Here is a 15,241-nt window from a genome sequence, read left to right as displayed (position 1 = left end):
CTCGACGCCATTTCGAATCGGCAGCCGGGAAACCACGCTATAACTGAAACTCAACTACGACCTCGGATCAGACGAGACAACCCGCCGAATTTAAGCAAGATACTAAGTGAAGGAAATTGAACTTAACCAGGAATCCCTCGGTAGCGGCGAGCGGAAACGGAAGAGCCCAGCGCCGGTGTCGTAGGAAACACGTCACAGCACGAAATCTGGAACAGGTGCGTCACGTGACCCATTTTCATGTCGATACATGAATCATGTTATGAGCCTACGGGTTAAACATAACACCTCTGAAATGAATATTTGACCCCTGAACAACACATGATACCAACTCTTTTGAGTTCGTTTGTGAATAAGCATGCGAAATGCGTTAGCAGCGCCGCGAACGTACTAAACAATCATGGCGCAGCCCCTTAGGCGGATAGCTAGGTTAGTTTTTACAACGCTACAATGCCTACGTCACTAAGTCCACAAATCAGTTAGTTTTTTGTTTTGTTTTTTTAGTGTTATTATTATTATCAAGTAAAATGCCTACCAATACCTGTGAATTAGCAACTAACAGTATGGTGGCTCCGAACGTGATATTTTTACATTAGTGTAGCAAATTCGGGAAACCATCACAGCCGGGACGCGAACCCGTGTCTCTGCGACAACGTTAACCAGTCGACTAAAGGGTCCGACCTGTCAGCCAGCGGCCAACGTATCTACTTATCCATGCGCGTTACACTAGTAACTCAACACAATGCGACCCGTTCCAGATTTCATACATGTTTACTTATTTCATACGACACCGGTATGACGACATATGAAAAAAAAATCGTATCATGCGAGAAAACTCAAGGCTATTATGTATCCGCTAACATGGATTCATTTAGGTATTAGATTTATTTAGAGGGAGAAAAATGCATGGAAAAACTGATTATTTCCAGAAAGACGCACCTGCTGGCTGGTGAGACCTTCTGGCATGGGACTCAGCTGTGGAGGAGGATGCTTGACCTCTGACACCGCTACATCCAGGTACCCTGCATCATCCTCTTGATCTTCTGCAGAATGCAGAGATTCAGAGGGACAGAGAGAGGGGGGGGGACAGCATTCAGATCACACAGCAGCTGGAGATACACTGCGACACTTCACGTTTATTATCTCTGAAATATGAAGCGACTTCTGTGTGCTATAGAAAAGAGAGAACAGGAGAGGGAGTGAGCGAGAGAGGCTAGGAAAAAAGTGAAAGAACTTTCAAAACAATACTGTATCTCCGTACAGGAGGCACACAGACGTGTCTGCAAAAATACATTCCAACACCCTGCTTTTCTGCTTTAGTACAATAACATTAAAAAGAGAGAAAAAAATCCCCTCTTCACCCACAACCGTAAAGACATAGATACCAGAAGCCAGCACTGCTCCAATTAAATGACTTTGGAATGATAACAGAGGGTCTGTGGAAGAGAAGTCTAATGCCGTGCAGATTTCCCCCTGATCAACACCTAAAAATAGCAATGGTGACCTCTTTACCTCTTTGTGATGGTTTTGAGATTTGTTTGAGGCGCAGGTCTGATATCTTTGGTATATGGAGCTGCTCAACACTCCATTAACGGGAGCTAATCTCGCTCCATTGTCAGCCTAGGACTCCTTGGGTGCTTTTTCTATCACCACACATGAGCTCCTCTTAGCCATTTATTTCTCACACAACAAAAGCTTGGCATGACCATGATGTCTGCAATTTCCTCTGAGCTTCTAGCTCTACTTATTTGGGACTGTTTTGTTTTAGAGCGCCCACTGTGTTGTAATTTAGAATATTTTGTTTTGATTTTACAAATCAGGATTGGAGAAAAATCAAGGGTACTGTCATGGATGTGAACAGAAAGATACAGTTTGTGATTTTAAGTAGGTCTAATATTGACTGTAGATTTTCAATTGAGTAGCTAATATTACCATTTACTTAATATCCTGACTGAACACTTAACATCCATCCATTATCCAAGCAGCTTATCCCAATCGGGGTCACAGGGATGCTGGAGCCTATCCCAGCAGTCATTGGGCGGCAGGTGGGGAGACATCCTGGACAGGCCGCCAGGCCATCACGGGCACGTTTAACATTGACAATGTAAAATAGATGCTTTTGCACTGGTTCAATAGAGCTAAAGTTAGCTCATCTGAATTATGCTTTTAAGATAACCAACAAGCCAAAAACCAAGCTGGCACATTAGAAACACTAAAAACTTTATCAAAAGATTGATTTGTTTGAGCAAACAAATCAAGGTAATTGAGTATCTTACATATATGTCACTGTCGATGGCATTTATGTGAAATGGTACCTTGAATGAAACTGCATGGGCAATACCAAGTGATGGAGAATACGGGAGAGATTCTAGGAGACAACGTCGATGGGGTGCAGAAAAAAAAACATACATTTTGCCACTTTTCTTACCAGTGAGGATTATATTGTTAATTGCATTAAAAAAAATCTTTGACATCTTACAACAGTATACATTTTAGATGCTCTCCGTCACATTGTAGGAGAGGTAGCACCCCTCCAAATCTATGCAGTTGGTACAGCTAAACATGAGACTACACAGCAGCTTGTGAATGACTGAGGTACGAGCTAGTTTCATGAGGTGATATGCAGCTTGAAAAAAACCCCAATGGGAAACACTTACACTCTATTTGCCTTTACCTTTGCTTGCATCAGATACAAGCTGCTGCCTGATTCAAAGGATTATATGTGAAATTACTAAGGAACTCAGACTTCACATCCACTACTTACAAGTAAACAGAGTCTTAACTTTCAAAGCCGGTTGGCTTAAATTGAAATAGAAAAAGTTTTCAAACTTTTTCTCATTACCCGATTGGTCTTTTTTGTGGAGAAATGAAACTCTTCGCATGACGGCTATTTTGGTCTTCTCGAGTCCATCCTTCGTTCCGCTCTTTGCTGCCTTCATGAGTTGCTGAACCTGGTTGATAGCAGCAGGGAGACACAAGGGCTGTTAATCCATGAGGAGAGAGTGGTGGCAAGAACGTTTGAGAACCTACAGTGGTCCTCCAACAGAGAAGCAGAGCTAGAGAGAAGTGGTGCTAAATGGGCTCATCAAGTTGTGAATCACACCAGCTGCGCTTCCCCATGGGTTGCTGACAAGCCTCTAATCAGAGAGTCTATGAGCAAATCATAGAGGGATTATGGTAACAGACTGAGTGTAGGACTCAGTCGACTCACATTGGCGGTGCTGCATCGCTCAACATTGAAGAATTCAGCTGACCACAAACCCCACCCGGAGCATCGCAGAGGGCCTGCAACCAGACTCCATAGACCCAGAATACACCCATGGAGCTAGTATTTTTAAATGATGCCAGTTCAGGAAACTAGGTCATTAATTGGGGGCAGCTTAACTCGTGTTTTTGGAAGTAAATAAGCAGAATAGTATTTAATAATTCATGTGTCCCATAAATGCGTTTTCATATTGAACGAAGGAGAGAGAGAGAGAGAGAGAGAGAGAGAGAGAGAGAGAGAGAGAGAGAGAGAGAGAGAGAGTGAGTCTCGGAGGGAAGCCACAGTCCAAAGGAAAGCTCAGTAGTATTAGGAGGTGAAGGATGACACAGAGAGTCAGTTAATCCCGTTTGAATCAGCCAAGTGTACCACAGGGGCACATTTTGATTATTGTTGAACACCACTGCCATTGTAGGGCATCTAGTATTACTATGGTTTGAGCGTTGTGTCACGACAGTGTGATAAAACTGCATTCTTTCGCTGCCAGTGAGATACCTTGATGTCATAGTTGTGCCTGCCAGCCAGCTTCATGGCCAATTCACGTTTGGTCCTGACACACCGCTCCCTCAGCCGATGCACTTCTGGGGAAAGCTACGGGTATGTGGTGGGGGTCAATGGAGGTGAGAGCAGGTCACATTAAGCCGCAAGAGGAGAGGAAAGATAGGAAAGAGGAAAAGTAGAGGAGAGGGAATAGGGGTAATTGAGGAAAAGTGATCAAGGCAAAATAAGCGAGGCAACATGGGGGATTAATCACAAGCAGAGTGTGGAGCCCTGGAGCACCGCTTTGGTCAAAAGGGGTTATGCTGGCTGAGACTAATGGCCACCCATTTATAGGAAGGTAGAGTACAGAAAGCGTAGGGCAGATGTAAAGGAAATAGAATCGGTTGCAGCGTTGCGGTTCTTACCAGGTGTTTGAACAATGTAGTGAACTCAACAAAATGAAAAAATTCAGTTACACTTGGTGAGCAACTAATTAAACAACCTTAATTAATTAAAAGAAAAATGAAGGTGTGTTTTTTCATGAAGGCTATGTTTTGTGTGTTGGTTTTCTAATTATAGTTTCCTCATTAATTGCTCACCAAGTCGGGCTGAATTCTGCTTTTGTGCAGTGGCAAGGGACAAGACATGCATTGATGTACGTACACTAGATGCACATGACAGCTGAGGGGATTTTCATACATTACCCTCCTATAATTACCTCAGCAGTTGCTCATTTTCTGTCCTGATACAAAACAAGCTTCTTTTTTCTTTTCTTTTTTTCAAAGGCCCACCCTTCCATCCCAGAAACACGGATTTAACTTGGGATATTCTGAGACTATGATGGAGTGATATCCATAACCAAATAGTTACAATATATGTAAAAATATGTAAGGGTAGGTGTTGTAAATCTATGCATTAATAATCATTCAACTCAGCACAATACTTTTTTTTCTTTGCTATTATCATTTCAAATTCTCGTCGTTGTACGTGCAATGTTCCAAGCCTGGCAGTTGAGGACTGTTGAGGTTTTGGCCTAATATGAGCGTGAACACAGTGCCATCATGTGGAGGGCCAGCAAGGTGAAGCTTTGCTACAGCACAGTGACGAACAGCATCCTTGGCAGAGAAGAGGCCCCTACATCTGAGTCCTTTCAAACAGACACGCTTCTTGTTTACTCTCATCCCACAATGAAAGCGTACAGCCTAGACAGCCTTTATGTATTTTTCATGTTCTTTATAGTTTTCTTCCTGTTCTATATATTAATAAAGACAACTGCGGTAGAAGGCGAGGAGTAGGAGGAATGAAAAATTCCCCTTGAATTATTTTGCGAGCGCAAGAAAAACACCCGCGCCGACTTCACACCAACAAAACATGCCGATAGGCTCCACCATCTCTGTGCCTCACAAATAAGTTGTGATGGCATTTGAAGTTGACACAGAGCATCGCGCCAGCGCCCATACGCACATATAAAGTACACAAACATGCACACGAACATTACCTTGCTCCGTGTCGGCAGTTTGCTCTCATTATCAGACTGGTCGTCGTAGCTCTCAAACTCACTGGAACTCCATCCGTTGTCCGCTGGCAGAGGAGCTCCATCTCTCTGAACATCTTCATAGATATCTCCTAACAACACAACGGACACACACATACACACACAAATAACAGCAGTGAGATCTATTTCCAAAGGATAAAAATGTTTACCAAAACCCTTCAATAAAAGACACACACGCATGTGCACACACATAGACACACATGCACAGTGTTTAGATCTCTGGAGGCATTAATGATTAAAATATTTATGAAAAACCTTCAGCGCACAAACAAACATACACATTCACATACAAAACCATGCATGCACACACACACACACACACACACACAGACACGCACTGACCTTCATCAGGAGAGAGGAGCTCCTCATTGGGCACATTATCATAGATCACCTCGGGACTCTCTGTGTGTGCCTCTACTTCAGCCACACCTGCTGCAGGAAAGAAGCAACTTTCAGTGCAACACGTGAACATTCCTTTTCATAGAGAGTGGGGTCCATCACATATTTCCTATCTTTGCTCCGGTTGCTCGTGCAGTTAGATCATAATATTTTTTCTTTTCACCCCACAACATCATCTCCCACCCCACACACACACACACACACACACACACACACACACACACACACACACACACACACACACACACACACACACACAAAGCACAAAGCACAAAGTACACACAAAAACCTACACAGCCTGACACCTACAGGCAAAGTATAATAGATTAAAGCGCTGGATCCCTCTGGCTTGGAATTCACCAAGCCTTTGGACATTTCCATATCTATTGCATCTACTGCATTTGTAAGTCGTCCTCACTCTGACACTTCAGGCAGATTGGGTCTCCTGTGTGTGCTGCTATAATGGTTGGTGCACGTGAGGCAACATAATTGTATCCACCCTGTTTGAGGTATTGACCCATTCTATCTCGGCGCTCGGCAGGATTTGTCATTAACTGCTTTGAGAGTGTTTCAGCCTAATTTAGCTCAGTGAGCTGTATCGATTAGGTCTTAAACTGTGATTTGTCTGCAACACATTCTTCTAAGCCTTGAACAGCAACAATCACTGTTTTCAATTAATCTGATGGTAGATGTGTATTCTGTCAAGGATTAGTCATCGGTGTTCAGTCTAAACTTCTAAATAACCTTGGACACAATCTAGGATATTTACAAAGAGCAACTCTTCTTCTACAAAAGAGGATTAGCAACACAAATAGTTTTTTTGTTTTTTTCCTCCGTCTTCCCTCCACTCCCTTGCTCTCTTTCCCATACACACTTGGCTCTTTCAACACTGTGCGTTAAAAAAGCATTCAGAGTAGAAAAGAAGCAACTGGATTTGCGATGTCAGCCATACTATCAGCATATCTGCGAAGTAACAGGGCCTCTAGGTAAGAAGCCTTGTTATTTCAAACACAGTGAACCAGGAGTTCCTCACTGTGTTTTCTTACTTGTATCCAACTTTTTTTTTTTACACAGGAATACAGTAATGTTTGAAAAAGCTCGTTGTTAGGTCATGCGCCTGCCCAGAGCAGTGACGACAACTCGCTGCCATCCTAGACAGATTCCAGCTGTTGGAGCTGTGCTGGGAAAATAAAATCATTAGTTGAAAAATATTTGCAGATTTGTCAAAGAAAGTTGAGTCAGTTCATCTGGACACAAATGTATATTGAGAGAAACGTTTCATCGTTCATCTAAGTGACCTCTTCAGTCTACACTGACTGCAGGTATCCCCACTCTTATAAACAATACAGTGCCATAACGACTGAAACCAACAATCTGTTTCATGTGCAAATATGGGTGTGGCCATTAACTAGAGTTTCAATGGCCGTGTGTACTATTCACAGAGGATTTGGGAATGTTTGCAACCACAGCGGCACGGTGGCGCAGGGTCGCTTCATAGCAAGAAGGTCCTGGGTTCGACCCCCGAGGTAGTCCAACCTTGGGGGGCTGTCCCGGGTCATTCGCTGTGTGGAGTTTGCATGTTCTTCCCATGTGTGTGTGGGTTTCCTCTGGGAGCTCTGGTTTCCTCCCACAGTCCAAAGACATGTATATCAGGTGAATTGGCCGTACTAATTTGTCCCTAGGTATGAATGTGTGTGTGTGTGTGTCTGTGTCAGCCCTGTGATGGCCTGGCCGCCTGTCCAGGTTTTCTCCCCACCTGCCGCCCAATTACTGCTGGGATAGGCTCCAGCATCCCCGTGACCCTGAGAGCAGGATAAGCGGTTCGGATAATGGATGCAATCACAGCATTGTAAGATAGCAACAGATGTACTCTTGCCCCCGCGGTTTAGCATGCATAAGGACATTTGCAGATTTGATTTTCTTTCTTCTTTTTTCATTAGTTAATTGTGCAGTCAATAACAGAAAATCAAATCAGAATGTTCCATGTCCACAGTGGGGATAAGAAAGGCTGTGGTCACTTGTTACTAACAGGAAATACTTCATCACAATTACTCATCTATTCTTAGTCCAGTGGAAAGACTTTCATTGACTGGGAATGAATGAGCAACTACTCTTTTAACTATTTATTTATCTTGCTGTTGCTTACTTTCTGTAAAATACCATTAAAACACCAGTCTACAGTCAGATGAATGTGAACACAGAGACATATGATGAAAATAACCTCAAAATAAAGAACTTTCCAGAAAGAAAAAAAATCCAGCTTCACCTCAGAAAACACAACTACTATAGTTAGTATTATGAAGGCTTGATGTCATTCGGTTAAATTGCATTCATTCAATTCAGTAAGCTTGAAAATAACATGGCCCTCTAATGTGAACCAAAGAAAGTATAAGAGCAAGACACAAAAAAACATCCCATGCGGCACTGCAGAGCTCCTTGGCAAGTGTTATCCTGAACCACCTTCAAAAAGCAATGGCATTGCTGACTGAGTTAAAATCCAAAAGCAATTTTCCTTCATGGAAATAGTCCTCTATTGATCTCATCCTGAATTAATTGGATTCATGTCATGTCCATGTGGAAATCAAATCATGGCTGAAAAATTTGTTTTGTATGCATGCCCAAGTGGACTGGGGATGTGTTGTTATACTGTTTATCTGTGCGTGTGTGTGTGTGTGTGTGTGTGTGTGTGTGTGTGAGAGAGTGTGAGAGAGTGTGAGAGTGTGTTTCTTTTTTCCCTATAAAAAACCAATAAAAACTCCAAAGTGATAAACACAATCGATACACAATAGGCCTGTTATTTTCACTATTTCACTTTTTTTTGCTATGGTATTTTCGCTAACTACAACCGGGTTACCGAATACAGTGTGTAACTCTCGTACAGATACAAAACTTAGATAGAGAATTTAAGTATTGTAAGAACAGTGTGACCTGCAGTTCTTCAACTCTGGCTTCATAACCCAGAGGACCAAGCTAGATAGTTTTCTCCCGGATCGCCGTATGATGTGGGCAATAATACCTAAACGTAATCGACCTGGAATCCCAAGGCAAGTTGAGGTTTAATCGGTTTGGGTGTAAATTGAACCCTTGATCTAAAGTATGGGGTGTATTGCTTTCCCGTCAGTATTACTTTGCTCAGTACCTTCAGTGAGGTCCCCCAGGCTGGAGTTCTCCTTGACCGTGTCTTTTCCATGGTCTCCCAAATCAACTCTCTTCTCCATGGCAGAGAGTTCCCCAGGAGGCCCCCGAAGGTCCTCTCCTGCAGAAGGAGCTGAAGTACCGGGTTCAGTCACTACGGAGGCCCTGGAAAGTACCCAAGCAATAGCAAAGTTAAACTAAAAGTGAGCGTGGTGTATGCCTCATTACAAGTTTATTTCAGTGGGAGGACGGGGAGGTTAAGTGACTCGCTCTCCCTAGTTTTGCCATCCAAGTAAGCAAATGCACAATCTCACAAGAGTTCATATTGTCATATTGTCAGATGAGACTTTTTTTCCTTTTACAAAGTCCACTTTTTGGGTTGTGTAGGAAAACGGCTTAATTTCAATTTTATCTTGTGTATAATTTGCGCATCACACCAAGTCAAATGTGTCACCCGATTTGTAAAATTGGACTTACACTCTGTTTCATGGGCCCCATGGATCATGAAATACAGTTTAGCTATCGTTGATCAGAGCAATATTCAGTTTGAATAACTATTCAAATCCCTGACACTGGAATTTTGATTGTTCTACAAAAACAGTGATAAGCTCTTAATCGGATTTTTTCGTCACTGTTGTGCAGTCATAGTAATGACTTGGCTCCTCTTGTTTGCTTATTCAGAAGATTTTGTGTGAATTTATGTAAAAAAAAATAATATTACACCTACTGTCTGTTACCTGTGTGTGACCTGATTTGCCCCCCCAGCACTGGCAGAACATTATTTGTTATGCCTAAAGGGTATTACTAAAATAACCTGTGGCTTTATAAGTGTAAGCATGGCCCCAAACTAACCATCTATCCCCCTCTGACATCACAGGAGAAAGTGTTATTGGCACAGCACTCACATGGCTCGTGTTGGATGCAGCCTGTGAGGGATAGTCCTCTGCCACATGACTGATTATATGGCAGAATCTGGTGTGGGGGAGCGTTTTCCACTTATATGTAATCTATGTCCCTCCTTAGCACCTCAGCAATGACAGCAACAACAACGACAACAACAGCTAATCAAAACTTCTCACTGACAAGCAGCACAATGTGTGTGATAGCCTTCATGTGGTGATTTTGAGGCAGTCTTGAGATATATTTTGCTTTGGAGGGGCTTTGGAAGTTGGCTGTCTCTGTATTCAACAACCCTGCGGCACGGTAATTCTCCTTGCACTGCTGAGCAGCAAAGATGTGAGCTAGCACTGACAGAACAGCATCTGACTTCTCAGTTTGACAGGATGGATGTGGTGGACTGAGACCCACTTTTTTTAAACTCAAAAAACAAAAAACAAACTAAGGGGTGGCACGGTGGCACAGTGGTTAGTGTGGTCGCCTCACAGCAAGAAGGTCCTGGGTTCGAGCCCCGGGGTAGTCCAACCTTGGGGGTTGTCCTCTGTGTGGAGTTTGCATGTTCTCCCCGTGTTTGTGTGGGTTTCCTTTCGATGCTCTTCCTTCCAAAGTCCAAAGACATGTAGGTAAGCTGAATCAGCCATACTAAATTGTCCCTAGGTGTGTGTGTGTTGGCCCTGTAATGGTCTGGCGGCCTGACCAGGGTGTCTCCCCGCGTGCCGCCCAGTGACTGCCAGGATTGGCTCCAGCATCCCTGAGAGCAAGATAAGCGGTTCAGATAATGGAATGGATGGATGGACAAACAAAGAGGCATTGATAAACTGGGACAAGGCCAGGGTCATAGAATATTGAGAAAAATATTCTTTCCATTTATTTAGTGCCAAACAGGTAGCCTTTACCACAAGAGGCAAATACAGATGGTGTTGTTCATCTCAGTCTAAACAATGAGGGATTTCAAACTTTAAGAAATCGAAACACACTTGCTGACATCTTTCTCGGGATAAACCTACCCCATGTCATTATAATTGTTTGTATGGACAAGGATTATGCCCAGTACAATAATGGTGCTGATTGTTTACTCGGTTTTGCACATTCAAATCATGTGTAAGTGCTCAGAGCAGCATATAGATCTTGGCCTTTTCCTTGCACACATACGGCCTCACAAGCTATCTGTGCTATTAAGCCCTTGCCAGTCATGTAGCTCGAGGAGAAAAGCAGGAATCACTTTTTCAATGCAAATGATATAGCCTGAGGCATAGCGCAGCCTAAAGCAGGAGCTGGCTAAATGCAAATCACAGTCTTCCCTGTGTTTTCTTCCCATGCAGCTATTGCGCTTAGGTTGTATTTGCCAGCTGTAGTTCTATCTGTTTTGACCCCCAAAATCCCATGGTTAATGGTGGGCATGGCTGCACTGTCAGTGCTGCATAACAGCACTGAAATTTTATTGACCCAAGCTGATTGACCTCTACTTGTCCTTAAGGCAAAACATGACCAGTGAAGCATTGTTCTCTCCTAACATCAAAGTGCATATTGCAGGTTAATTTTTTTGTGTGCAAAATTTACCATGAAAATGACCTGAAAATGACCGTTTGAAAAGTTAATGTAGGATTTAATGTTTTCCAAGACATTAGGACACAAATTCAGAGGGAAAAAAATGGCCGTTTTGAGCAACGCTACAAGTGCCCTTTTTTTTCCTCAACATCGCATCATATTATGTAACAAAAGGTAGTCTGTCCCCTTGGCACTGCCTCGGCTCAATGTGCAGTAGTAGTGGGTAGTGAGTCTGAGCGGTTGTTATAAAAAGTTGATCTTTTTTTCAGTAGTTTTATATTGCATTTCACCATTTATCATCATGGTAAATTATTGTGTTTGTGCAGGTTGCACAAACTCCAGCCTGTCAGGACAGCGAGTCCACAATTTTCTTAACAGGAAAAGCAACAGTGCTAGCTTCTATGGGTGTATTTTGATGTAGAGCCAGATGCAAATTAAACAATTTTCTATAAATAAAAAATAACTTTAGTAGGGAGTATAAAACAGCTTTAGTTGGAAGTATGCTCTCTGAGTGCTTTCTAGTTTTAAGTGGGTTAATTGGTATATTTTTCTTTGCGCATTAGTTACTGCATCAGTTCTCCAACAGGTGTATGCCGCTGGCTGCTCCGAGGGTCGTAGCGTCAAAAGTAGAGGCGAGGTTGCTTTGACTTCGATACCATTCAATTCAGCAGAAAACGCTGAACTTGTTTGATTTATAGCATGTATATGTGTGTTTCAAATTGTAGGATCGAACACAGAAATAAAGAGCCATTTAAAGCAAGTTTCTGCTCAAAAAGCCCGTTTTTGATATGGCAGAGCCGCCCTTACAAAGCTTATCATGGGAAAAGTAGCGGTTCAATTGCTTCAACTCTGGCATCATTTGATTCAGCGGAAAATGCTGAACTATTTTTGATGTATGACATCTCTGTTTATAAATGTGTGAATGAAGACACCAATAAAGTGCTTGTAGAGTAAGACATTTCTGTGAAGATCTGCTAGCAAATGGCTCTTTATTTCTGTGTTCACTCCCACAATTTGAAACAAACATACATATGTTATATAAGATGTGCTCAAATGTGTAGGTACCCCTCCACAAAAAAATGAAGAATGCATAATTTTCTCTGAAATAACTTGAAACTGATAAAAAATAATTGGCATCCACCGTTGTTTATTCCATATTTCATAGAAATCAGACTTTGCTTTTGATTTTTTTTTTATTCAACATAATATTGTAAATAATAAAACAAAAGAAAACAAAAGAAAATGGCATGGATGAAAATAATGGGACCCTTGACCTAATATTTTGTTGGATACTATTTTTGTTTCGAGGCAATCAACACAATCAAATGTTTTCTGTAGCTCTCAATGAGACTTCTATACCTGTTAACGGGTATTTTGGCCCACTCCTCCTGAGCAAACAGCTCTAGCTGTCTCAGGATTGATGGGTGCTTTCTCCAGACTGCAAGTTTCAGCTCTTTCCATAGATGTTCAATGGGATTCGGATCAGGAGTTTTCAGAATACATGTTCTGTTCTTACCCATTCTTAGGTGCTTTTAGCTGTGTGTTTTGGGTCATAATCCTGTTGGACGTCCCTATGACTTGCGGCCGAGACAGAGCTTTCTGACACTGGGCAGCATGTTTCGCTCCAGAATGCCTTGATAGTCTTGAGATTTTATTTTGCCCTGCACAGATTCAATGTACCCTGTGCCAGGCGCAGCAAAGCAGCCCCAGAACATAACCGAGCCTCCTCCTTGTTTCACTGTAGGTATGATGTTCTTTTCTTTGAAAGCTTCATTTATTCATCTGAGCATAGAGCTGGTGTGACTCACCAAAAAGCTCCAGTTTTGACTCATCTGTCCAAAGGACATTCTCCCAGAAGGAATGTGGCTTGTCAATATGCATTTTAGCAAATTCCATTCTGGCTTTTTATCTTTTTCTTTCAAAAATGTAGTCCTCCTGGTTCTTCGTCCATGGAGCGCACTTTGGCTCAAAAAGTGACACATGGTGCGATCAGAAACTGATGTACCTTCACCTTGGAGTTAGCTTGTATGTCTTTGGCAGTTATTCTTGGTTCATTTTCTACCATTCACACTATCCTTCTGTTCAATATGGGGTTGATTTTCCTCTTGCGGCCATGACCAGGGAGGTTGGCTACAGTTCAGTGGACCTTAAACGTCTTAATAATATTTGAAACTGTTGTCACAGGAACATCAAGCTACTTGCAGATGGTCTTGTAGCCTTCACCTTCACCATGCTTATCTAACATTTTCTTTCTGATCTCCTCAGACATCTCTCTCCTTTGATTTCTTTGGTCCATGTTCAGTGTGGTGCCCACAATGATACCAAACTGCACAGTGACTACTTTTCTCCATTTAAATAGGCTGACAAACGGATTACATGATTGGAGACATGTGATACTAATTAAAGAAACTAATCAGCTTGAAATATCACTATAATCCAATTATTTATTATCTTTTCTAAGGGGTACCAACAAATGTGTCCAGGCCATTTTAGAATACCTTTGTAGATTAAGCAATAATTCATCTCTTCTGGGTGTCCGGGTGGTGTGGTGGTTTATTCTGTTGCCTACCAACACTGAGATCACCAGTTCGAGTCCCCGTGTTACCTCTGGCTTTGTCCGGCGTCCCTACAGACACAATTGGCCATGTCTGCGGGTGGGAAGCCGGATGTGGGTATGTGTCCTGGTCGCTGCACTAGCGCCTCCTCTGTTTGGTCAAGGCACCTGTTTGGGGGGTACTGAGAGGAATAGGATGATTCTCCCATACACTACGTCCCCCTGGCAAAACTCCTCACTGTCAGGTGAAAAGAAGTGGCTGGCGATTCCACATGTATTGGAGGAGTTATGTGGTAGTCTGCTGCCCTCCCCGCATCAGCAGATGGGTGGAGCAGCGACCGGGGATGGCTCAGAAGAGTGGGGTGAATTGGCCAAATACAATCGGGAGGGAAAAAAATTGCAAAAAAAAAAATCATCTCTTCACAGCTTCTTTGCTTTATTCTATGACATACCAAAGGCATGCAAGTATACATGACAAAGTAGCTTTTAATTTCATCACTTTTCAGGAGGAATAAAGAATTATTTCAATGAGCTGTATGGGTACTAACAAATTTGAGCACATCTGTATACAACAGCATTTTCTGCTGAATTGAATGGGTTGAAGCATGGGTTGTCTACATTTGACACTGTGGACCCTCGGAGTGGCTAGGGGCACACTTCCTATCAGAGGGTAAGTAAACGACACCTGTCTTACATGACCAATGCTAGTTTTCTTCTAGCCTGATACATGATAGAAAACGTTACAATGTTGTGAAACTTGACAATGTTGTGATGTGAACACAGCGTTAGATATCCAAAAACTACCCCATGCAGAGCAGTGCTTCGTTCCAGACTGGTCCATGCACGTCTGCCGCTCTTGGCGAAAAACAATTATGCCGCCCCTCTATTTGCAACGTACCATACCAGCAACAACACACAAAGGTCAATATGCCATGCATAAAGCAAAAACCAGCAACAACACACAAATGCCAATATGCCATACACATAATGCAAATAGTCTAGTGCAAAGCTAGTGTGCTCAAGGTGTAAACAATATTAAAGTATTCATGACACCATATGCAGGCATTTTGCAGATCCATATATAAATAACGCACCAAACAGGTTTGCATAATAACGCCAATAACCTGGTTCGGTCGTTTGCAATGCCCCAGTATTTCCCTATCCAATTCCTCACATTGCGTAATTTTTTTCTCTACAACAATCAAAATTTGTGTCGGTAGGAATAGTTGGCCCAAATTTCGCCGCTCTTGCCAAAGTGCCACTCTAGGCTATTGCCTAGTTCACCTATATGGAGGCGCCTGCAACCACAGCAATCCAAAAAAATAATAGGTATTCCAGCGCACACCAGGATACTAGGATTGACACTTATTTTATTAATGGATCACACTACAATGAAAGGAATGAACTACACATT

General features: G+C 42.5%; 1 protein-coding gene across 1 annotated transcript in view; it reads right to left on the bottom strand.

Moving 5' to 3' along the window:
* The window catches only part of arhgef10la (Rho guanine nucleotide exchange factor (GEF) 10-like a), a 179,067-nt gene that overhangs the window by 148,370 nt on the left and 15,456 nt on the right, over positions 1–15,241 (bottom strand). The window contains exons 4-9 of the mRNA XM_056273390.1: positions 8,833–8,993; positions 5,637–5,726; positions 5,238–5,365; positions 3,755–3,850; positions 2,840–2,948; positions 937–1,040 (exon numbers count right to left, since the gene is read on the bottom strand). Coding sequence (XP_056129365.1) covers positions 937–1,040; positions 2,840–2,948; positions 3,755–3,850; positions 5,238–5,365; positions 5,637–5,726; positions 8,833–8,993 — 688 coding nt within the window. The remainder of the gene's footprint in view (positions 1–936; positions 1,041–2,839; positions 2,949–3,754; positions 3,851–5,237; positions 5,366–5,636; positions 5,727–8,832; positions 8,994–15,241) is intronic.

The sequence above is a fragment of the Lampris incognitus genome, chromosome 2 (assembly GCF_029633865.1).
Source record: "Lampris incognitus isolate fLamInc1 chromosome 2, fLamInc1.hap2, whole genome shotgun sequence".
Classification (NCBI taxonomy): Eukaryota; Metazoa; Chordata; class Actinopteri; order Lampriformes; family Lampridae; genus Lampris; species Lampris incognitus.
Note: the sequence above shows the minus strand (reverse complement) of the source record. Positions and strands in the feature narration are given on the sequence as shown.